The 21,661-nt window shown below is 49.0% G+C and overlaps 8 protein-coding genes across 9 annotated transcripts; 5 read left to right on the forward strand and 3 right to left on the reverse strand.

The window, feature by feature from the left end:
* Nucleotides 1-710: 710 nt before the first annotated feature.
* H257_10284 (hypothetical protein) lies at nucleotides 711-938 on the reverse strand (the record flags this gene model as incomplete). The annotated part of the gene is made up of 2 exons (XM_009836774.1): nucleotides 711-764; nucleotides 828-938. 2 exons carry the CDS (start codon nucleotides 936-938, stop codon nucleotides 711-713), a joined length of 165 nt encoding a protein of 54 aa, XP_009835076.1.
* A 52-nt stretch (nucleotides 939-990) lies between these two features.
* On the reverse strand, nucleotides 991-1,903 carry H257_10285 (hypothetical protein). The gene is made up of 2 exons (XM_009836775.1): nucleotides 1,771-1,903; nucleotides 991-1,724 (listed from the first exon to the last, which is right to left on the reverse strand). Exon 2 carries the CDS (start codon nucleotides 1,685-1,687, stop codon nucleotides 1,058-1,060), a length of 630 nt encoding a protein of 209 aa, XP_009835077.1. The 5' UTR covers nucleotides 1,688-1,724; nucleotides 1,771-1,903; the 3' UTR covers nucleotides 991-1,057.
* Nucleotides 1,904-2,140: 237 nt separating this feature from the next.
* On the forward strand, nucleotides 2,141-2,990 carry H257_10286 (hypothetical protein; the record flags this gene model as incomplete). The annotated part of the gene is made up of 2 exons (XM_009836776.1): nucleotides 2,141-2,179; nucleotides 2,394-2,990. The coding sequence occupies 2 exons, from the start codon at nucleotides 2,141-2,143 to the stop codon at nucleotides 2,988-2,990; spliced, it is 636 nt and encodes a 211-aa protein (XP_009835078.1).
* A 1,994-nt stretch (nucleotides 2,991-4,984) lies between these two features.
* On the forward strand, nucleotides 4,985-6,566 carry H257_10287 (hypothetical protein). Its single transcript, XM_009836777.1, has 3 exons — nucleotides 4,985-5,385; nucleotides 5,444-5,925; nucleotides 6,326-6,566. Exons 1-3 carry the CDS (start codon nucleotides 5,023-5,025, stop codon nucleotides 6,474-6,476), a joined length of 996 nt encoding a protein of 331 aa, XP_009835079.1. The 5' UTR covers nucleotides 4,985-5,022; the 3' UTR covers nucleotides 6,477-6,566.
* A 901-nt stretch (nucleotides 6,567-7,467) lies between these two features.
* Nucleotides 7,468-15,412, reverse strand: H257_10288. 2 transcript variants are annotated; one of them, XM_009836778.1, is made up of 15 exons: nucleotides 15,345-15,412; nucleotides 15,145-15,291; nucleotides 14,919-15,083; nucleotides 14,283-14,833; nucleotides 13,822-13,929; nucleotides 13,525-13,714; nucleotides 13,040-13,175; nucleotides 12,751-12,984; nucleotides 12,544-12,693; nucleotides 11,686-11,957; nucleotides 10,803-11,039; nucleotides 10,540-10,667; nucleotides 10,242-10,408; nucleotides 9,822-10,015; nucleotides 7,468-9,526 (listed from the first exon to the last, which is right to left on the reverse strand). In XM_009836778.1, the coding sequence occupies exons 1-15, from the start codon at nucleotides 15,363-15,365 to the stop codon at nucleotides 8,063-8,065; spliced, it is 4,164 nt and encodes a 1,387-aa protein (XP_009835080.1). In that variant the 5' UTR covers nucleotides 15,366-15,412; the 3' UTR covers nucleotides 7,468-8,062. The 2 variants fall into 2 exon arrangements, with proteins under 2 accessions (XP_009835080.1, XP_009835081.1); XM_009836779.1 differs by lacking the exons at nucleotides 15,145-15,291; nucleotides 15,345-15,412 and having other exon boundaries at nucleotides 14,919-15,124.
* On the forward strand, nucleotides 7,477-8,040 carry H257_10289 (hypothetical protein). Its single transcript, XM_009836780.1, has one exon. It carries the CDS (start codon nucleotides 7,482-7,484, stop codon nucleotides 7,989-7,991), a length of 510 nt encoding a protein of 169 aa, XP_009835082.1. The 5' UTR covers nucleotides 7,477-7,481; the 3' UTR covers nucleotides 7,992-8,040.
* A 901-nt stretch (nucleotides 15,413-16,313) lies between the features above and the next one.
* Nucleotides 16,314-18,027, forward strand: H257_10290 (hypothetical protein; the record flags this gene model as incomplete). The annotated part of the gene is made up of 6 exons (XM_009836781.1): nucleotides 16,314-16,526; nucleotides 16,586-16,763; nucleotides 16,817-17,040; nucleotides 17,101-17,148; nucleotides 17,197-17,262; nucleotides 17,558-18,027. The coding sequence occupies 6 exons, from the start codon at nucleotides 16,314-16,316 to the stop codon at nucleotides 17,906-17,908; spliced, it is 1,080 nt and encodes a 359-aa protein (XP_009835083.1). The 3' UTR covers nucleotides 17,909-18,027.
* Nucleotides 18,028-19,604: 1,577 nt separating this feature from the next.
* On the forward strand, nucleotides 19,605-21,436 carry H257_10291 (hypothetical protein; the record flags this gene model as incomplete). The annotated part of the gene is made up of 5 exons (XM_009836782.1): nucleotides 19,605-19,732; nucleotides 19,780-20,384; nucleotides 20,463-20,750; nucleotides 20,875-20,955; nucleotides 21,012-21,436. 5 exons carry the CDS (start codon nucleotides 19,605-19,607, stop codon nucleotides 21,434-21,436), a joined length of 1,527 nt encoding a protein of 508 aa, XP_009835084.1.
* Between the last annotated feature and the right edge of the window lie 225 nt (nucleotides 21,437-21,661).

Raw genomic sequence — 21,661 nt, forward strand, 5'->3', positions numbered from 1 at the left:
TTATCCACTTTTTCCCCATTAACCAGGACTTCTATAGCGTAGCGTAGATAAACTTATACGTAGCGTAGCGTAGATAGAGTGTAGAGCGACTCGCACCAAAGCGAGCGCTGTGGCGCGACGCCATCGTGCCCCACGGGGACTTCCTATCTTTTCCTCTCGTCGGGAAAAGCGGCAGGTAGGCCGTAGGCCGTGCCGCTCCCAGACGAGGCCTGTTCAACGACTAAGTACCTTAACTTGGAGTTTGTATCGCTCTCAAAATCTGAGAAAAAATGAATTATAGCCAATGAAAACAGCCCAAAATGGGTGCAAAGGGGTTAGGTCGGTTAGGTCGTCGTAGGAGCGGTCAATTAATGGGCTCTCCCACAGAGATACAGTAACTAACGTTAGTTACTGTTGGAATGTGGCGACACAGGCGGTTACACTTGTACTACGAGTACTACCTATGAATCTCCTACAAACATTCTAGATATCAATCGACTGCAGTTGTTGCATAGTTAGCAGTCTACTAGCTGGCTAACACTACATATAACTACTTCCGAATTGACTCGGTGCTTCCAACCCTGTGCAGACACGAAGCTCAACAGATACAGTGGCTGGCGTTGAAAACGAGTTTCCCCTTCAGGCAACTGCTTCCCGTGTTGACTATAGGCGGGCAAGTGTTGTGCCAATCCCACGTCATCACTCGAGATGATATCGTGTGTTTGACGGGGCTATACCCCTCTGAAAATCGGTTGCTGGCGTGCCGCGCGGACGTAATCACTGCACTACATTGAGGACATCATGCGTAAAATGCACCCAACTTTTCACGAGAGTTATTCAGGGAAGACCGAGGTGCTGAACAAGAAGCTGGCCATCGTGACGTTCGCCGAGATGTTTACGATGCTAGAGGCGCTGCTGGCGTCGTCGGGGGCAGCTGGCCCGTGGTTATTGAGCGGCATAACGCTGGCCGACTTAACGTGTACAATATGGTGTGTATGATAAAGACTGATGTGTCCAAAATTGAAAGAACAATACAGTACGTTCATACATACTATTGATGCAAGTAGTCCACTATGTTTTACTTCTTGTGGGCTTCGTTCCACGCGGCAACCTTGGGGTGGGCGGCCACTGCGTTGTGAATGGTCATGATCTTGGTGTAGTGGTCGCAAATGGTGGTAGGGATGTCGTCCATGAACCCAGACTTCATCATCGACACCATACAATACACGTCCAAGTCGGCAATCGAGATCGCGTCGAGAAACCACGGACCCTTCGACCCCGACGACGCCACGCGGGCTTCGAGCAAGGCAAACATCTCAGGGAACGTGGTCGACGCCAGCTCAACACGCATCGCCTTCTTCTTGGCGGGGTCGGCTTCGCGGAAGCTGGGGGTCGCCTTTTGCATAAAGTCCTCGCAAAAGTCGGTGATTTCGTCCACGCGGCACGCATCCAACCGGTTTTCGGTGGGGTACAAGCCAGCCAACGAACCAGCGTACCGGGCAATGGCATGCGACTGACACAGCACGTGGCCATCTACGGTGAGCGCTGGCAGCTGCCTAAACGGTAAAGAGGGCTTCAACGCAGCCCATTGTTCGCGTTGCAATCGCTGGTCTTCGAACGGCACGCCGCCGATGGTCAATGCCAAACGGACGGTCTCGGCCCGACCGGCCATGTCAAAGTAGGTCACTTTCAGAGCGGGAAACGTCATGTTGGGATGCAAAGGGACAAATCGAAAATGAAAAGAACTAAGGATATCTTGATGAAGCTGAGTACAGTACCCAAGGAAGATACCTTCAAGTGCAACTTGACGTTTGTATATTGTGGTTCTACAGTACTGTATCCCTGATGACGACAGCCTCGAGCTTCGCAATCCAACAAACGAACGTTCGAGAACCTGACTACTAGTATTCGTTACGAATACACGGGGTCGTTTCGACTCTGCAGTACATAGTGCCTAGAGGAAAATACATCTTTAAAGCACCGTATATACTGTAAGACATTTCCCATTTGGAGGGCGATGAGGGGGACTGCCTCAAATGCGTTTTGCGCGGGAGCTTCGATTTTCAAGCACTTTGCATAAGTATATACGGTAGTATCAGCGACGCATCACCCCTAATGCGTGAAGTAGTCGCCAAACTTTGGTCGAAAATGAGCGATTTCAATGTCATTTGTGGACGGGTACCGTAGGTACACGGCCGCCGTAGCAAGTTTAGGCTGGAGTATACGTATAGTACTAGTACACGTTTTTGCAAGGCCTCCAACGTCATCAAAATCGACATGGCAGTAGTTGCTACCTACGGGTAAACTCGAAGGTCATTTGCCCTTATCCCCCAAAACAACACAAAGAAACTAAGTCACTCCAATGACCACCCGCGCTCAAACTCACTTATTTTGACTTTACCGGACATGCGGAGCCCATTCGACTGGCGTTAGTGCTTGGGGACATTGCATTTGAAGACGAGCGCATTACATCTGCGCAGCTGTCGGAGTTGAAATCGACGCTACCCTACCGTCAACTACCGGTTTTGACCATCAATGGGACTGCCGCATATGCCCAATCCCACGCGATTGCTCGCTTTGTTGCCCTTTCGGGGCTGAATTCGACCGACGACCTCCAGCTCGCGCTTGCCGTGGACGAAATCGACGACTTTGCGTCAGAAATTCTCGAGCTGATGCTGTCCACCCATTCAGAAGCGGACAAGGACAAGAAGAAAGCCGTTTGTGAGGCACTTGTCAACAGCAAACTCGCAGACATGCTGGGCCTTCTCGAAGCCCGACTGGTTCAATTGAAACAATCCAATGCGGAAGGGGGGAAGGGGGAGGCGTGGGTGCTGAACGGACGCTTGTCCACGGCCGACGTGGCGGTTCACGGCCTCGTCAGTATGGCCAAGCTGGGCTGGCTTGAGTTCGTTCCCACAACGTTGTGCGAGGGTTTCCCGACATTGGTCTCGATTCATCATGCTGTGGACACGCACCCAAAGGTCGTGGCGTGGAAGCAGTCTCGTGCGTAGAAGAATACACGTACTAACGAGGTAGTTGAGATATGGATCCCCTTTTCATGGGAGTACTGCAATGAAAATCCTAACTACAACGTACTACTTTTTTCAACAAGACAACGCTTCATGTGTCGCGAGCTACAAAAGCGCACATTGAGCGAAGCGGTGTTTTATTGATGGAATGGCCTGCTAATAAGAGCCCTGATTTTAACCCAATCGAAAACATTTGGAGTCAATTGGCGTGGAAAGTTTACGAGAATGGCCGTCAATTTTCGACTGTGGACGAACTGAAGACTCAAATTCGTGTTCCCTGGGATCAAATCAGCCAAGCCTATTTGCGTAAGCTTGTTGATGGAATGCCAACTATTAATAGAATGGCCCAAGTAGTGTTGAGAAACGGTAATGCAATTGATAATTAACCCGCTCGGATGGGAAGCACTGATCTAGCTAGCAAAGTGCGTCTATAGTTTGCATCACCCTGAAAAATGTTTTTTTTGTAATTTTCAAAAATAGTACTTCGAATTTTATAGTTTTGTCACCAACAATGTATTTCGAAACTTAAATAAAGTATCATATCAAAACAGCGACCTTCAAAGCGAAATAATTTTTGAGAAATGTCAAAAATTCACGTGCGTCTATAGTTTACATCAGTACTGTAGTACAATACTCATTACCTGGGGGATGTGTACTGGCCAAAAGTGCCTATGCACAACATGAAAGAAGTGATAACGTTATCATTTCGTAATTGTACTTCATGTAGCAGTAGTCGTACTGTATTAGTACTACTACGTAGTATTAATAGTAGTACTTGTACTACGTATTAATAGTACTACGAAGTACTGTAGTTAATTTTGTCAAGCACTCCTGTGACAATGCTCTTTATTCGATCGTCAGTGCCGTGAAGTGCAAACTTCACTCTGTTACTTTATTCTCACTAACAGTTATTAATACCGGTATGACAAAGTGCAAACACTTTTACTTTATTGCTACCATGCACCCCATGTATGAGTTGAGGTTTTCACTAATTGTGCGCTATAACATGCTGACTGACGTTGAAGCATTCGAAAATACGCGTTAAACGTTAAACGTAGTTGTCGGTCTAAGTTGGACTCACCATATTAAGAGGGTTTCAGCAACCCAGTCCGTCAAACTTTTTCAGTGAACGACGACAGGGATCAAAGAGGTGCCCTTCAGAGCATGCCTCGTACGCCTCATGGGGTCGTTGTACATGCACCGTATGGCAACATCCGCATTATGCCATTTTGGGCCAGATTTTGCCATTTTTGACCCAAAAACTCCATTTTAGGGCAAAATGACACTTCGAGAACTTCACTTGGCGCGTCTGGGAAAAGTTGGGAGAATCTTTTTGTTTTGACATTTTGGCGTCAAATGGCATTTAAAAAATGTAGGTCAATAGTCTTTTTTCGAAATGAAATTTTGTGTGAATGTCGTCGGCAAATGCCAATCGTGACGCAACTTTAACAGTTAGCGCAACGCATGTCATATCCGTCAGTCATGCCATTCCTATGCTCCCATGAATCCCGCTGAACCTCCAACATATACACATTTTCTGCATAGCTCGATCGGTCAGTGCCAACACACACGTAACATTCCTTGCTCGCGCGACCAATTTCCGCTAAACCAAGTCGCCGAACCGATGCTGCAACTATCGAAGAAGGTGTGAAAGTTCTGTGAGGAGGTATGATAGGACTATCATACCTCCTTGGACAAGTACAGTTCGTTGGGCGGAAGAGGTGTCGAGGGTTGCAGGAGGGTACTGTAGTGGAACTAATGTGAATATGGCTACAGTAATTGGGATTTGGCCCAATTTGAAATTATTCCAAGCAAACTCGATTTTTTCGTCTCGCAAAATGCCATTCATTCTCTTTCCATAATTTGCCTGCCTAACACTAAATCACCATGGACGGATGTTGAATTATTAGTATCAGTTTTACTTGGTCGTTTGTAATAACGTGTTTTCATAAAACACGTTTTATTTCCAATATCACCTGAAGTGGAGATAACTAACACTTGCACCTGCCCGACGATGGCAACACCAGCACCGGCGGCAGCACCCGGCAACAACGCCATGACATCGCCTCTATGCGTCGTCCTACGGGGCTGTCGTAACCTCTTGGCTGTGGACGGGATGCAGACCAACAACAACGTGCATTGCGAAGTGTACCTCATCGAAAAGGACGGCCGGCTGCGCGCACCCAAGTTCAAGACCAAGAGCATCAAAGCGACTGCCAACCCCATGTACAATCTCCGATGTGACTTTGGGTCACCGTCCTTCGACGCCGTGGGTGGCCTAGTGGTATCGATTCGGCACACGGGCGGTCTCGGGTTCAAGGGATGCGACCTCGGCGAAGTTGTGCTCACTCCGGCTGATCTCCTCGACATGAAGCTGGTACCTACCGTCCTCGTCCGTCGTACTTCATCCTTCCACGTCCTTACCATCCACGTAGCAAACCAACGTGGACGGGTGGTTCGATGTCGTGGCGACTCCCGACATGGCGACCAAAGGCCTGGCGAATCATCCGCTAGGCCAAGTCCGACTCGGCCTCGACGACGCCGCCGCCGAGCGGCCCACAGCGACATCCATCGACGACGCGCCCGCCCTGGCACCACTTCCTCCGCCTGCCACATTCACGTCCGTGGCCACGATGGCCAAGCTATCATCACGCGCGTTTTCCACATGCGACGTCCACCACGATCCCCGCCTCGAACTCTCGATGCTGCGCAAGTTCGCCAAGCTGTATCCCCAGCGCGGCGAGACCTGGTTCGTCATCTCGTCTTCATGGGTGAAGCAGTGGCTGTCGTTCGTCACGGACGCGTCCAATGACGCGCTCTTTCCCGGCGAACTCAGCAACATGGCACTTGTGGATGATGCGTTGGAGGCCGGGTTGCTTCAAATCCGGCCCGACGTAGCGTTGATCTCAGACTTTCGGTACGTACGTCTGTTCTAACCATAGTCACATTGCATGTGGGTTGTATATGGTGACGAAGTATTAAGAATATATTCGCCATAAATTTGCAAAATTCGCGTGGTTTGTCGAATCAGTATTGAGTCATGCTGGAGTTCTGATTGGTTAAATATAATTGTAAGAGCCAATCAAATCCACTCAAAAAATGGATTAGCCAATAGCGTCGATTCGTGATTCGATTCGACAAGATCTGGACATTCGTACCGAATCCATGAAATATTCCATTTGCATCGTTTTGATTTGAGAGGATATCCTATATGAACGTCTGTGAGAATGCAATCATGTCTATATATATATATATATATTAGAGTCTGTTAAAGTTGGGTGATATATTAGAATGTCTGTATCATTTTTTTCTGGTAGTTTGGTGGATGGCGAGACGTGGGCTTTGTACAAGGCGTGGTATGGTGGCGGGCCGACGATTTCTGTGCGCATTCCAGAGGAAATTGCCAGCGTCAGTGGCTGGATGAAGACGATGGTGCTCAAGGACGAAGCTCAAATTGAAGCAACGTAAAGCCAATATGTAATGCATGGCATAATGTATCGTGTGGATCTAAGTGACTGCACTTTGCAGCTACTTAAGTGTCGAATAGGCCAAGGCGATACCTTCTTTTTCATTCCTTTCCCATCAACAGATCGATGGCGTTCTTGATGCTTGAAAGGTGAATGATGCACACATTGTATTGACAGATAAATCCTGTCATTTTACATTGAAAGCCTGGCGGTTATACAGAGTTAGGGGTACGTTATTCTTGCTGCAGCCCCTCTGGGATGGTTGAGTTATACTACGTAGTAGAACCATTCCACATTTGAAAAACAAAAAAGACCTGAAGAGCAAAGCGGACGCTCTGTTATTTGACCTACATCCCCAATAATATACCCCCCGATGTAACTTTATTGATAGGATTAACGTTAACGTTAAGCTTAGTACTATTCATACAGTAGTACTAGTACAGTATAACTTAGATTCGGCATGAATTTCTGGACTCCCACCCAATCGATGTTGACAGCAACCTCGCCGAGGCATTTGATTGGTTAATCTGAAATTTCGTATCGCGGATTGGTGGAAATATTCTTTCTGTTTTCCATGTCCTTTCTACGGATTATTGGTTAACCAATCAACGAGGGCCAGTGAACAAAGTACTTCACCAATCAGATTGCAGGAAACCATCATCAACATCTAATTAGTGTACATTGACTTGTACAGTTGATTAATGTGATTGGCATCCCCACATGACAACTTTCTTCTTAACTACAAAATTCGAGTACAATAATGAATCGATCGATAGATTTGGCGTATAAGCACACAACTCCAAATACAGTATACGTATACTAGTGGCTTACAAGCAGCAGCAGTCCCAGTCATGCCACGTCACGGTCAGCTCGATCAGGTTTTGATGTGATGCATTCGTTGCCATGTGGGACTGTCGAAAATGATTGGTGGGTTCGGAAACCTTCCAGCCAATCATATCGCTGTATTCCAGATCCCAATCACACGTGCTTCATTTCTCAACTCGCCATGTTCCGCTCGCTCGTTCTCAAGCCTGCCGCCGCCGCCGCGCGCTTCGTGCACACGGAAGCCCACATCAAGGAACTCGGATATGTCCTTCCCGCCGTCGCCACCCCCAAGGGTAACTACCGCAACTCGGTGCGGTCGGGCAACCTCATCTTCACGGCTGGACACTTGCCGCAACCCGCGGGCGGGGAGCTCATCAAGGGCAAGATCGGCGTGGACCTGACTGCCGAACAAGGCTATGAAGCCGCGCACCACGTCGCGCTTGCGCTCGTGGCGACGTTGAAGCAAGAACTCGGCGACTTGGACCGCGTCAAGCGCATCGTCAAGGTCGTGGGGTTTGTCAATTGCGTCGACGGGTTCACCGCGCAGCCGTCTGTCATTAACGGCACGTCCGACACCCTCGTCAAGATCTTTGGGGACCGTGGCATTCACGCGCGTTCGGCCGTCGGGACCAACGCGTTGCCGCTTGGCATTCCTGTAGAAGTCGAAATCATCGTCGAAATCCAAGATTAAGCGTCTCTCCATAGCAACAAGACTACATGTAACGAACGTTCTCATATCAGTGTCCTTGTTATGCTTGTCCTCTAAATCTCGACATGTCGTCCGCCGCGCCCTACGTTGACATGCGGCGTCGGGGGTTGCTGCGGCAGCGGCGGCGGCGACCCCGTCCGTTCTCCGCGGGATTGCTGCAATACCCCCGTCGTGGCTTGGAACGGCGCCGCGTACGGATTGTGTCCATTTTGTTGGCCGCCTCCGACATACTGCACCGACGATGCCGGGGGTACTTGATGGTTGGTGCGCTGTTGAATATTGTACCCGCCACTGTTGTTGTAGGTCGAAGCATTCGAGTAGTTTTGACGGGGCGTCATCCGGGCGTTGCTGTTGTTCCCATACTTTTGCTGGGATGGAGGTGGTGGCGAGTGGTTGTGGTTGGTGCTGTTATGGCGTCGGAATTGAGACACTTGGGATGAAGTCGACGACGTTGACTTGGACGACGAGTTGCTGTGGCTTCGTGGCCGGTCCTGGTCGGTCGGCTTGCGAGGGTGGTGATTGTTTGTGCGTTGAGATGGCTGTTTAATGTGTGGTGAGTTGTTTGGTTGCTGTTGTTTGGTCCAGGGCGACCCCGGAACAAACGGCGCGACATTTGTGGGCGGCGGCAGCGGCAACTTCATCGCAGACGGCTGCGTCGGCAATGGCGGCTGCACCTCCTTTTCTTCGTCCAAGAGCGTGATGCGGAACTTGACGTCGTCGTCGTCCGTGTTGGGTTCCATGCCCATGACCTTGCCAGGGAACGCCAACGCGCCATCGGCGCCCTTGGGCTGTCGGATGCCCGACACGGGGCCTTCTGGCGCCGCCACGACGTGGATCACGCGCTGGGCGGGGTTCTTTGTGCGCGGCACTTTGGGCAGCAAGATGGACGCGACTTCTGGCAGCAATTGGGGCATCGACAACGCCGCCGCCGACGAAGATGATGACGACGACGCAAGCGAGTGGGGGACGGACGACGACGGCGGCTTGCGGGCCTCTTGCGCGTGCCGCACCGTCTTCATGAGCCCCGCGACTTCGTCCCGCGACTTGCGGTTCAACACAGGGTCTTGCCTCAAGATCACTCGAAGTCGAGCGTTCACGGTCGTGAGTTCGTGGTTGTCGGCGTCGAGCGTTTGCACGTGATTTTGGAGGTTCACAAGACCCAGCTGCAGTGCGTTGCGTTCGCACACGACTTGGTGCAGTTCGTGCTGCAAGTGGCGGATCGTGTCGACACCTTGCGCCGATTGCAACCGAAGCGTCTTGTGTGTGTCCTTGATGCGGACATGGGCTAGCTTGAGGAACTCGACTTCTTCCTGGAGTTTGATGGCGCGGTGGTTGGCGGCCGTGAACGACGCGCCATTTACGTACGCTCCGCGCTCCATGTGGTCCTTTTCTTTCTTGAGGGTTGCGTTTTGTGCCTTTAGCGCAGCATTCGACTCTTTGAGCAGCGCCATCTCAGACCGCAATTGGTCAATCATGCCACTCGCGCCTTCCAACTCTTGATCCAACCCAGGAGCGTCCTGAGTATGTACCAACATTATAAGTATATGTGTGTGATACATAGAGGAGATGTACACTTGTAAACAGGAAATATAATATTAAAATTTTCCATGGATGAAAAAAATAATGTCAAACTTGAACGAAATAAAATTTCAACCCCATAAATATTCTCTTGGTGTTATATATGAACCATAATATAAACCCCTAAACACATATGTACATAAACTACTATAAAAAACTGACTATAGCATGATGAAGTTAGGTATGACACCGAGCTTGAGACTGGTGGAATGTTTGCAAGTGAGAGACACGTACCAGCATCATACTCGAGCGACGTTGGAGTTGTTCGTTGCGGGCCTTTTCTTCACGCAAGCGGTCCTTGAGTCGTTGGATTTGGTTTTCCAACTTGGCTTCTTCCTTGGCTTGCACCAACAGGCGAGCGTATCCTTTCTTGGCGATAAACCCACGCCCAAGGCATTGCATCTTGAGCACCGCTTGGCGAATGCGCGCTAGAATATCACGATCAAATGAATGGGAGGAATATGAACAACATGAATATGGCACAGCAGACGACAGAATCGTCACAGCATGTTGGTGGAGATAGGGCTGCTGCCGACAGTCCTCTCTGGGTCGTCGGCAGCAGTTCTTCCTCCACCAACGACGTCTCTTTTAAGTATTAAATCGATAAAGCCAATATAAACAATATAGCAACATATCCGTTGGTTGGTGTCATACCATACGCCGTCCGCGCACGGTACATCTTGACGACGGATTGAATTTGAGTCGCGCGCTTCGTCTGTCGTTTGCCGTGGACAATTTGAGTCGCCACGTAGCATCGGACAGCGCACTGCAGCGTGATGGACGCTTGGCGCATGGCCAAATACCGTTGGCGCACCACAAACCTACATATATACATACATCATATTAGCACTCCACATCAATGACGAGATGATGGTGGTTGTGATATTCAACAACACGAATTCGTTCATCATGATATTGAATCCACAGGGAAATATATCAATCCTGAGCCTACCCTCGCGAATACGCTTGAAGGCGAACCGTGGCGGCGCGAAGGGATTGGAATTGGCTCTGGGCGAGCCATCCTCGCAGCATGCGTTGCAACAGGATCGCGCACGTGTTGCGTTTTGTCGTGCGGAGTTCCTACCATTCGACTCGTCAAGACAACAAATATATATATATATATATATTGGTTTTGTTCGTATATAATATATATATATATACAATCAAAACCAACATGGATGATGATGATGGATCATAGCAGTAGTTGGTAGGTACCTCCAATCGTTCGAGAGCACCGGCGCGGAAAAATACGCGGGTTTTGCCCAATTGGTAGTCGGTTGGTGGCAGCATTTGACCTAAAAACACGTCGCATGCGTCGACAGAGTGACTGGGCGCGAGCATTTGAAATCGATCCAAGCAGTGGTCTTGTGTGAGGCGGTTTGGAAACGCCGATCGGCTGATCTTGACTGCTTCGACGACACCGGCGCATTGCAATTGGCTCGTGACGCTGCTCTATACACGATCAAATGTCATGTGAGAATGGATGGCATAAAAATGCAAAAAAAGGATCAATATTGTCGAGTGTTTTTACTAAACTGGAGCGATATGGCGAAGGAATGAATCAACACAACCAAATATATCGGCAGAAGAAAGAATTCAACCAATCATATTTGCGGGAAACCATCCGCAACAACATTTAATTCGTGCGAGACTATAATTAGTGTGATACCAAACACCACAGGACACTTTATCACAAAAACACAAAATTCAGTACAAAGAATCGATCGACAGGTTTCGCGATTCACACACAATTTTAAGTTTTGGGTAAAAGGATATATATTGTCAAATCGATTTGAAACTGGAGCAGCCGCCAGCAAAATCGATTGTGTTATGAGAATGGGTTAAAGAACCGCCTAAGCCAATCAAATCAAGTTCAGGTAAATTTCTGCCAATCCAAACGTTTGGCTCGGCCCAGTCCCTCCGCATTGGGTAAAACCAGGTATATACTAATCTCTGTACATTATAGTTTATACAAGCTTAAAGTGGAACACAAATAGATTCGAAAGCTATTTGGCAATATGACTCACGAGTCCAAACTTGGGTGAAATGCACAATATATGTATGGAAGTGGGGGTAATATGTTTGCAAAACTACATACCTTGGAGAAAAGCGTATCGCTTTTGGTCGCGTTGGGCTTGATGCAACGAACGTATTGCACGTGGGTACGGCGAATGTCTTCCATGAGTGCGTTCAATTGCGACTTGAACTGGGTGCCCACGGAATCGCCCAAGATCGAATTGGATCGCTTGAGGCGGTTCGTGACGGGTTTTTCGGCTTGCGGGAACAGCGACAGGACAAACGGAGACGTCGACCGGTTCAAGAGCAGCACCGTGTCGCGTTGCAACATGTCCGTGTTCTTGACGAGGAACCCTGCGATACATTGTCAGTACACATATTATCAAGTCGATTCGAAACTGGAGTGGGGGGGGGGTGCTCAATCGAATGAGCAGAAGAACCAAATCGACACGACAATCGATACATCGACCAATCAAAACCCAGAACATTAATATAATGGCCAATCAAATTATCCATTATTCGACCAATTCAACACCGAACTAGTGTGTGACTGGAATTAGTGTGATACTAGACGATCTTTACACACAAAAGTCAGGACAAAGAATCGATCGATAGCTTTGACAAAGAATCAGCACAAAACTCAAATTTTGGGTAAAAGAAAGACAATATGACAATATTCAAACACGTTGAAACAATATTGTGGATTTGGTACAAATTTCCAGACCCCGTCGAATCGAATCACGCCGCCGAATCGAATCACGAATCGACGCTCTTGGCTATTCCAATTTTGAGTGGATTTGATTGGCTCTTACAGAAAGGGCAAGTATAATCAGCCAATCAGGACTCCAGCGTGATTCAATATTGATTAGACCAACCACGCGAATTTTGGAAGTTTATAGCGAATTCACAATACACCATTCACACATATATAAGTACGTACCGCTCGTTTCGTAGACGACTTGTCCAGCGTAATGGAGAATTGTAAAGCAATTGCGCTTAAGACGAGGCAGTTCGAATCGGTCATTGTCGTTGTAGTGCGCCGACAGTTTGTTGGTGAACGCCACGTCCGACCCCTTGGGCCGCATGCACTCTAGTAATTAATATTCGGCCATGAGATAAGACTTGTTCACATGCTCAAAAATCGTACCTTCGTTGAGCAACGCCAAAAGCCCAAAGCGACCTTCAATCAATTCCAGTACGTTCATGTTGTCGGCAAACTCAATCTTGGTCCAAGGGATGCCCTCTTCTTCATATTCGACTTGGATCGACTTGAACACGTCTTGGGTAAACTTTTGCTGCAGCTTTTCGTTGGCGTAGTTGATGCACAGTTGTTCAAACGAGTTGGCGTCAAAGATTTCAAACCCAAAGATATCCAAAATACCTACAACAGTAGCACATGTCGATATATCCATTAAATATTCATCTCATTTTCTTACAAATCCGTTGAGCGACGTGCATCTTGGACGCCGTCGATGCGTTCACGTGCGTGACGAGCCACTCAAACAGCTTGCTGTACAACGCCACCCCCAATGCCGTGCGTGCATTTGTGGCTTGGTCCATCGTGTGTGGAACCTACTTAAGCAAATCAGGTGTCGTCCATATTTATCATTGCAATCCAACATGTCATCACACGAGGTATTACTGTCAAGTCTATTCGAAAATAAAGAGGGGTGGTGGGTGCTCAATCGAATGAACAGAGTCGCCAAATCGGCAGACAATCAGTCGACCAATCAAAACACTGATCAAGTAGCCAATCAAATCCACTCTTCGACTAATTAAACATCGTATGAGTGTGACACTGGACGAATATTTAACAAACAACATTCATAAGACTTGATCGATAGATTTGGCGAATCAGCACAAAAGTCCAAATTTTGAGTAAAAGGACAATACTAGAGTTGTAGACTGTTTTTTCACGTACGGTGTACGTATCCAGCCCCGCCGACATTTGACGGGTACATAAACTCTGCTCAAAGTCCTGTGCGTCCAACCCGAGCAGCTTGGAAATCGCGGCCACCGTCTCCGCCTCGGCCACCATCGCGGCTTGGTCTCCTCCTTTGAAATCCACACGACCGAGGTGCAAAATTGCGGCCACTACGCCAAACACCGACCTACCCCATGCATTACATTGGATTCAATCCACAAAAAAACGGAATTTGACGATGCCATACACGATCAACAGGTTATGATTCGACGAAATGGGTCTCTTCACTCTTACATTTGATCTGACTCGGAAATGCCGAGAGTCGTGAGTCCTTTCAGCGTGCGCTCAAAAAAGTCTGCGTCGGACTCATTGAGGGTGTTTCCGTCGTCTCCAGCCACGCCCCTACAAACAACACGGTTAGCATGACCTGGTAACTAGTATCCTTTTCGCCGAAATTGGGGTAACAAACACCTTGAAATCGATCAACGCAGTATGATTGGATAAAACGAATCATGGTTGCAATATGATTGGCTACAACGAATCAAAATTTACCCAGATACTGCCCCTGAAACTTAGTATCTTATTTTCACAGGTTCGGCGATCGCCATTCAACCAAGAGTACAATATTCAATACGATTTAATTACAAAACTTAAAATTTAAATAAAATTTTTAAAATACCTAAAATAAATACTAATAGTAAGATGGATAATACAATTCCAAACCACAAAAACAAGATGAACGTTGTTCTACGCACCTCAAGAATGGAAACGCGGTCGGGTCAGCGTCTGGGAGTTCCACGCGGTCTCGGAACTCTTGGGGCGCAGCCAAGAGCTGGTAGAAAATGTGGTAATTGCGCTCGCCCTTGCCGTGCGTCGACACGCGGGACTTTTCGAGCAGGTACGTGTTGCACCGCGCCCCCACGAGTTCGTAGTCGGCGTTGAACTGGAGTTCGCTGAACTTGCCGAAGCGAGACGAGTTGTCGTTGCGGGACGTCGTGGCGTTCCCAAACGATTCCATGAGCGGATTCGACTGTAGCACGCGCTCGACAATGTTAAGCGTCAGTTCCTTGTTGTGCGCGTCGCGGTCGCCGGCCGTGGCCAAGTGGGACATGAGGATCTTGGTGGTCTCGGTCTTCCCGGCGCCGGATTCGCCACTCACGAGGATGCTTTGGTTGTGTCCCGTGGTCTTCATGTGATGGAACGCGCGCGCGCTCACGGCGTACACGTGTGGTGGCAACTCGGTGAGTTTGGACGTGTCCAAATACTGATCTTGAACTGTTGGGTTGTAAATGTCCAACCATGTGTACTACATACATGGACAAACGACACGGATTGTATGAGACACAACACAACAGTGGAAGGAATATGTATCATCAAAGACTCTGACGTACGGGGTTCACGGCAATGCAGATGGGACCCGTGTACGTGTAGGGCAGTCCGCCGTGGAAACGGGCCTTGAGGTTGTACAAAATGGCCGCTTCGTGCAGGTAATTCAAATTCACCATGTCTTCGCAACCTTCGTCTGGCAATGCGTTTTGCAAGCACACGCTGTCTTTCTACACAAGCACTGGTCGGTCGAATCACATATCCAGCGTTCGTCGTCGCATCGTGATGTACCGCCACGGTGCGTTGAGTAGGTGTCTGCGGATGATCGTCGAGGTTTTCTTCAGACGGGTCTGGGAACGTCTGGACGTCGATCGTGTTGCCGTTGGACCTGAGAATCTCTGCCGCAATCCACGACACCTTGCTGTCGGCAATGTACACCTACATGCATCCATCCGTCATGCACAACATATCCTACCTTTCCTCCGACTTACTCTGGTATGCTGATCTGCCATGATGCGTTCGTTGCTGTCCTTTCCACGCGTGTACCTCCCTTCGCCAGGATACTAATTGAAAAGTAAAGTCGCCAGGAAATGGTGATAAGGAGAGCGCACTTTATCGGGCATATTTGTCCAGCCTTCTACTCGGATAAACCCGATAAAGTCCGCATTAGCGCGTCGACGAGTGGGATAAACCCTTTGAAGTGCGTATTTCCTCCATCATTTCGTCAGCCCCACACTGAGCTGACGTCCCAACTGACCCCTTGATCCAACTTTAGTGATAATTTGGAGTGTAGGGATACGTACTGTAGTCTTTCTACCTCCGTTCCCATTGACTTCTCGTAGTGTAGGTCATTTGCCTGTACTACTGGAAAGCGGAGCGACACCCCTCATGGACGAAGACATGGAGGATGATGTAGTCACCATGCACATAAACAAGGGTGTTTCTCGTCACACACACACCGTGGTAAGTACATACCAGTACCATAACGTTACTGTGTCGGCGGTGCTGCAGTGCGCTGCAATGTGTCTGTGAGGTGATGGCCAGCATTCACTTTGTATACGTGTAACAACAACAGCACCACACAAATATATATCCCTGTTAATTACTCAAAATTCCCTAGAAATGCAGATTCATTCATCAATACAATTAACGTTATGTAGTCAAGCTTTGCGGTGGTTCACGTTATGCTTGTTTTGGCCTTCCATACTAACTATCGTATACGAGTACTACAGTACAGTAGTAGTATTACGAAGTCAATTCAACCGAGAACAAAGTCGACAACCTAAAGGGGCAAGTAGTAGCCTCGTCAGTTTGCTGGATGCTTGGGTTTGATGGTGGTGGTTTGCCTGTATTCGTACTTAACAGGGATACTTCAAGTCATTGACTTGCCAGATGGTTTTCAACTACGGCATCGTATCCGGACGTCGTATCCGTAGTGTTGTTTCCGGATAATCTCCAACATGGCTCGGACTCTGCGCCTCGTGCAAGTCCTTCACCGCCATGGCGACCGCAGTCCACTGCACAACGTCTTCCGCGGCGGCACGTCAACGCAATTCCAGGCAGAAGATGCCTTATGGACAACAAAGCTGCAGGAACCTGTGACTACGAGGGGCATCTATGGGGAGCTCACCACGGTTGGAGTTGCTCAAATGCAGGCCCGCGGACTCAAGTTGGTACGAATCTAACGTTGCTTGCCAACGATTCCCTGTGTATCACCGACATCATCGCGTAGAGAGATCGGTACCTCGCACTAGGCTGGACCTTGGACGACAAGGTTGATATCCACGTGCGAAGCACGCATTACGTCCGCACCCAACGAAGCGTCCAAGCGCTGTTGTCGCGCTTTGTGCCACATGTGCATGACCAGCTTCCATTGGAGATCCTACCGCCGTCCGTCGACTACATCAATGGTGCGCATTCTCTTCCCCGCCTCCACACACACCTGCTCATACTGCGGATGAAGCGTACAATGCGAATGCCGCGAGCATCATGCCACTCAAGACCCATTTGGTGGAAGCCCATGCCGCTCTGGCCGCTCGAGAAGCGCACATGGCGCCAGTCCAGACAGAGTTGCGGCGACTGCTACCCATGTTTGCTTCGTCCGCAGAGTCATTTTCGTGGATGAAGGCAGCCGATTACTTTGTGTGCCGTCAAGCGCACAACATTCCCTTGCTTCCGCATACCGAGGTTAGTCATACTACGAATAGTATATTTGAGCATACTAGTCTAGCGTTGTCTTGTGGTTAGGAGTTGGCCGACGCTACTACCCAGCACTTGGCGTATCGATTCCACGAGGTAACTGTTAGTAACTTCAATATGTTTGTTATTTCAACCAACTAGTAGTTTTACACGTACGCGCCCATCTTAACACGAGTGAGTGGCCCGTTGGTCGTGCAACTGGTGACGGAGGTAGGTACCGTATATGTACCATTGCATTGTCCTTTTCACGCAAATTTGGACTGAAACCATTTTTGAATAAACTTGGCAATATATCTTGTATTTATTATACTAAAGTGAGTTCAATCTGCAACAGTTTTTTTTAGAAAACGCATTGATTGGCTCAACATATTCAGAAATCTTGTAAAGGGGGTCGAATGGATTTTGATTGGCTAGTGCATTCTCAAATCCATTTGGCAAGTTTATTCGATTTTACTGGCGACTCCAATTACAAACCGACTTATATATGACTGGTGCATGTATGTAGATGCAACGTGTGATGCCATCTCGTGACGTACCCAATGCGACCGATCTCAGCGTCGAACGGGTGGTGGTGTACAGTGGCCACGATGTGTCGTTGCTGGCGTTGCTGAACGCGTTGCACTCGTCGACGCAGCCAACAACCAAGACGGTCGTTGATTGGCCAGACTATGGCGCTGCAGTGACCATCGAGTTGTATGACGAACAAGGCAATAGTGACCAGTGGATGGTTCAAGTGACTCTGGACGGGTCACCCGTGGCCCCACCCGTGGACGCCCAACGCTTTTGTCACGATTTGTTACAGACAGTGTTGCTGCCGAACGATCTCGACGAGAATGACGTAGTTGTGCCGAAATAATGTGCGATGGATTGTGCGTAGTATGAACAGCGACATACGTACTCGAAGTAAATAACTATCAATTTAGAAAACGTTAGGATAGCTTTAACGTCAGATTAACCTCGATACGAAAAAATCACGTACAGTACTTGAAGAAGTATTAGCCTTTGTCCAGTACTAGGTACAGTACGTAATGTAATTCTTCTACAGTGCTGTAGTACGAAGCTTGACATTTGAAAGTGTTAATCCCGCAACAGTATTGCACTACAGTACACTACGCATATTAATACTACGTAGTACGTAGTACTACAGTATGAGTATACGTATACTAATAACTTAGTATACTAAAGCACCAGTCATCGGCAAAGACACCAGTTTTCATCGGCACCGGCTGTTGTAAGCCAATAGAAATGCCCGAATTCCTGTTATTGGTCAAAATGTAGTTCTTTAAGAATTAATGCCCCTAATAAATTAGAGGTAGACCAGTCAATTTTTGTGTTGATCATACAGAAATCGTTACTGTAGCAGTTAATACCCATTCTAAACACATATTCCTTTGATAGCTAATATGATGACAGCATCCCGCGAACTAGAGTGTAGAGGATTCAATACATTACACAAGTCTAAAACGTGTGCCGATGACTGGTGGGCGCCCTGTGAAAAAGGCTACTTTTGAAAATCCTTACTGCACGTGTTTACTACTACGTAGTATTTAAATTGATATCCTTTGAACCGTTCGTAAGCTGAATCTTGCGGTTATTTTGATATTTGTATCACCTGAATATGTGTTGTAGTCAACGAGAAATCGACCAAAGTAAGCAAAGCGCGATGCTGATGACTGGTGACCCAATGAATGTGGTCATCCCTCATTCCACCATCCACCCCGTGTCGGTGCCGTACACCTTCCTGCCGGTGTGATCACGTGGTTGCGCGCCACCGCTTTGGCCCACTAGAGCCGCCACGGCATTGCGACCCAACTGAGTCCACAACATAATGTTAGTTGTAACACGAGAACCACATTGGAAATATTCGGGGTGAGCTCATCAGAGCACAATTCTTCGGAGCAGCATTATACAGAGCTCTACAAAATTCAAGCGTCAAACAGTTAACGTTAGTTCAAATTTGTAGCCCACTGACTGCTGCCAGTGTTTTAGCCAATCGTGAACAAGAAACAAGATACGATGGACTCATATTGGAAAAAGTTTCTAAATGGCTCACCTTGCGAATACAATTGACAAGTCATTGTGCTACAGTAAAACCTCCGGTATAGTTCACGTGCACCATACCAGATATATTTCAACCAGACAGCACAAAGCCTCTTGGAATTCTCTACCGTATTTGTCGTACGTTTGATTCAAGCACGACGGATGACATGCCCTTGAAATGTCGTGAGCATGTTGACTGCGAATTATACTAACAGTAAGTACTGGCAAATAGAATTACAAAGTCATATTTATGTATGTACATGTAAACGTACACGGCCTTGCTCCGACACTCCATACCACCGCATTCTGGACAATCTCGCTCAACCCGCAACAGTGATCTCAAGACTTTTAGGTGGTGGTCCAATTCGCACTAGGGTACGTAGTTAGCCGATACTAGTATGGTCATAACAAAATCACCTCCTCCTCTGAGGAACCCCAACCTCGCGCCCCAGCAACATGTCATCTTTTGCATGGTAGCCACACGCAATTTACATTTCCGCTGCTTACCCGTCATGCAAATTGCCTTCGCCGTTGCTGGTTTGGTCGCGTCCGCTGCGTATACCACCTCCCACGTGCACCCTCGTCATGCTGCTGTGGCTTCCACTTTCTGCACCAATGTGAGCGTCGTGGACGATGCCACGTATTGCGTGCGATCTGCGGCGCTCAAGGCAAGGCATGCCCGAAGAGGGGCGACGTCGCCGTCGTGCACTGCCTCCACATCCTGTTGAGTTTTGTGCGCGCGACTTCCAAGTGCGTCGAATGGGACATGCGAAAGGATCCTGATGCCGTGTCTGAGGACGAATATATTGTGTGGTTCAAGCAAGGGTACGACGTCAATCCCCAGGCCCTGGATACCCTAAAGAAGCGGGTCCAATCTGCTGTTGTTTTTCATATATTGGTCCCGGACGCGGATTCCCGGATCGGACGTATGCTGGATGGTTTGGCTGTGGCTATTCGTCGGGACCGCCAAGAGTCGGTGATTCGAGAAGTGAGCCAGACGATTGTGAAGATCATCACGGACGCCGTCGTGCCTGCGTCGCTACACCGTGCCATTACCGAGCAGATGGCGTTGACGCGAAACACGCCTTTGAAGAAGGATGTGTACCGGTTTGTGCGCTGGTTGCGGCAATATGCGATCCCACACGAGCGTTTTGTGGGTTACGATGAAGAGTTGGAGCCGCCTCAGAAGCCGGACCTACTGAAGCCGCCCGGGTCGAAGGACTTGGGAGTACGCAGGATCCCGAGGGGAGACGCGAAGCCCCTGGCACCTGCTCCGAACGCATCAGCTATTGGTGCACCGAACAACGGTTGTCTGAAGTGTGAGTCGACCAGCCATCGGGTCCGGGAATGTCCCGGAGTCACCCCCTAAGAGGCCAAGCAACTGCTAAGAGCACACAGAAGTACGTTCAAACGTGGTCGAAGCAGCGAGAAAGGAGCCTCGGGAGCACCTGGTGGCCGCGTGGCGACAGTGAAGACCGATGTCCCAGACGGGAAACGGCTTGAGCTCCCGGCTATTGTGGACGGTGTCCTTCCTGTGCAGGCATCACTACTGGACTCAGGAGCTGATTTGTCGGTGACCACAGGAGGCCTGGTTTCTGCACTGTTAACTGCAGGAGCATCCCCGGAGATTACGGTCATGGTCCGATGGAACTCCGACCGTACGGAGTGGACACCCAGGTGATTGCTGTGACGAAACAAGTTCGGCTGGGCAGCCTGGAATTCAGGACCGCTGTGGGCCAATGATGTTACGAGAGCTCCGGGTCTGAGTCAATGATACCGTAGCACCCGTTGAGCTTACGCTGGGCTACAATCAGCAGACGTTGCTGGAGAATGCACGTCGGCAGGAAGCCGTATGGGATTTCGGTGATCAGCCTAACACGACCCCGGGAGTCGCGATGCACCGTACCCACGGATGCCAGAGGTGTCAGACGGTATGGACGACGACGAAGGGATGGCGTGTGCAACGCCAGAACTTGGAAATACGCCTGACCACGATGGTCCGGTGCGTATTGTTCTGGAGTCCAAGGTGGCTGAGGCGGCTACCGCGGGCATGCCAACAGCAGCTGTCGAGCAGCTCCAGGACCTGTTGATGGAGTTTCGGGAGGTGTTCCGGCTGAAGTTCGGAAGAGACCCACCGGTGAAAGTGGAATCGTTGAAGGTGCGCCTCGAGGAAGGGGCTATGCCGGTGAAGTCGGGACTGCGGCGCTACCCTCTCCCCCATATGGCGTTCCTGGAAAAGCATGTCCGGGAGCTGGACAAAGCGGTTCTGGTGTACCGCAACACTAGATCGCGCTGGGTCTCGGCTCCGAGGATTGTCCCGAAGAAGATTCGGGAGACCTCATGACGATTGACTCGAGACCGATCAATGCGTGTACCGAGCCGATGCCCTGGCCCATACCTATATCTGGAGGTGGCCATGGTTGTACTGAAGGTCTCGAAAATCTACTTCAAACTGGACTGGATGAAGGGGTATTGGCAGTTGTCCTTACACCCGGACTCCCAGGGAGCTGCGGGATCAAGCTCAAACCTACAGAAAAATATGTTAAGGGTATATGGCTAACATTGATTA

Source organism: Aphanomyces astaci (genome assembly GCF_000520075.1).
Source record: "Aphanomyces astaci strain APO3 unplaced genomic scaffold supercont1.27, whole genome shotgun sequence".
NCBI lineage: Eukaryota > Oomycota > Saprolegniomycetes > Saprolegniales > Verrucalvaceae > Aphanomyces > Aphanomyces astaci.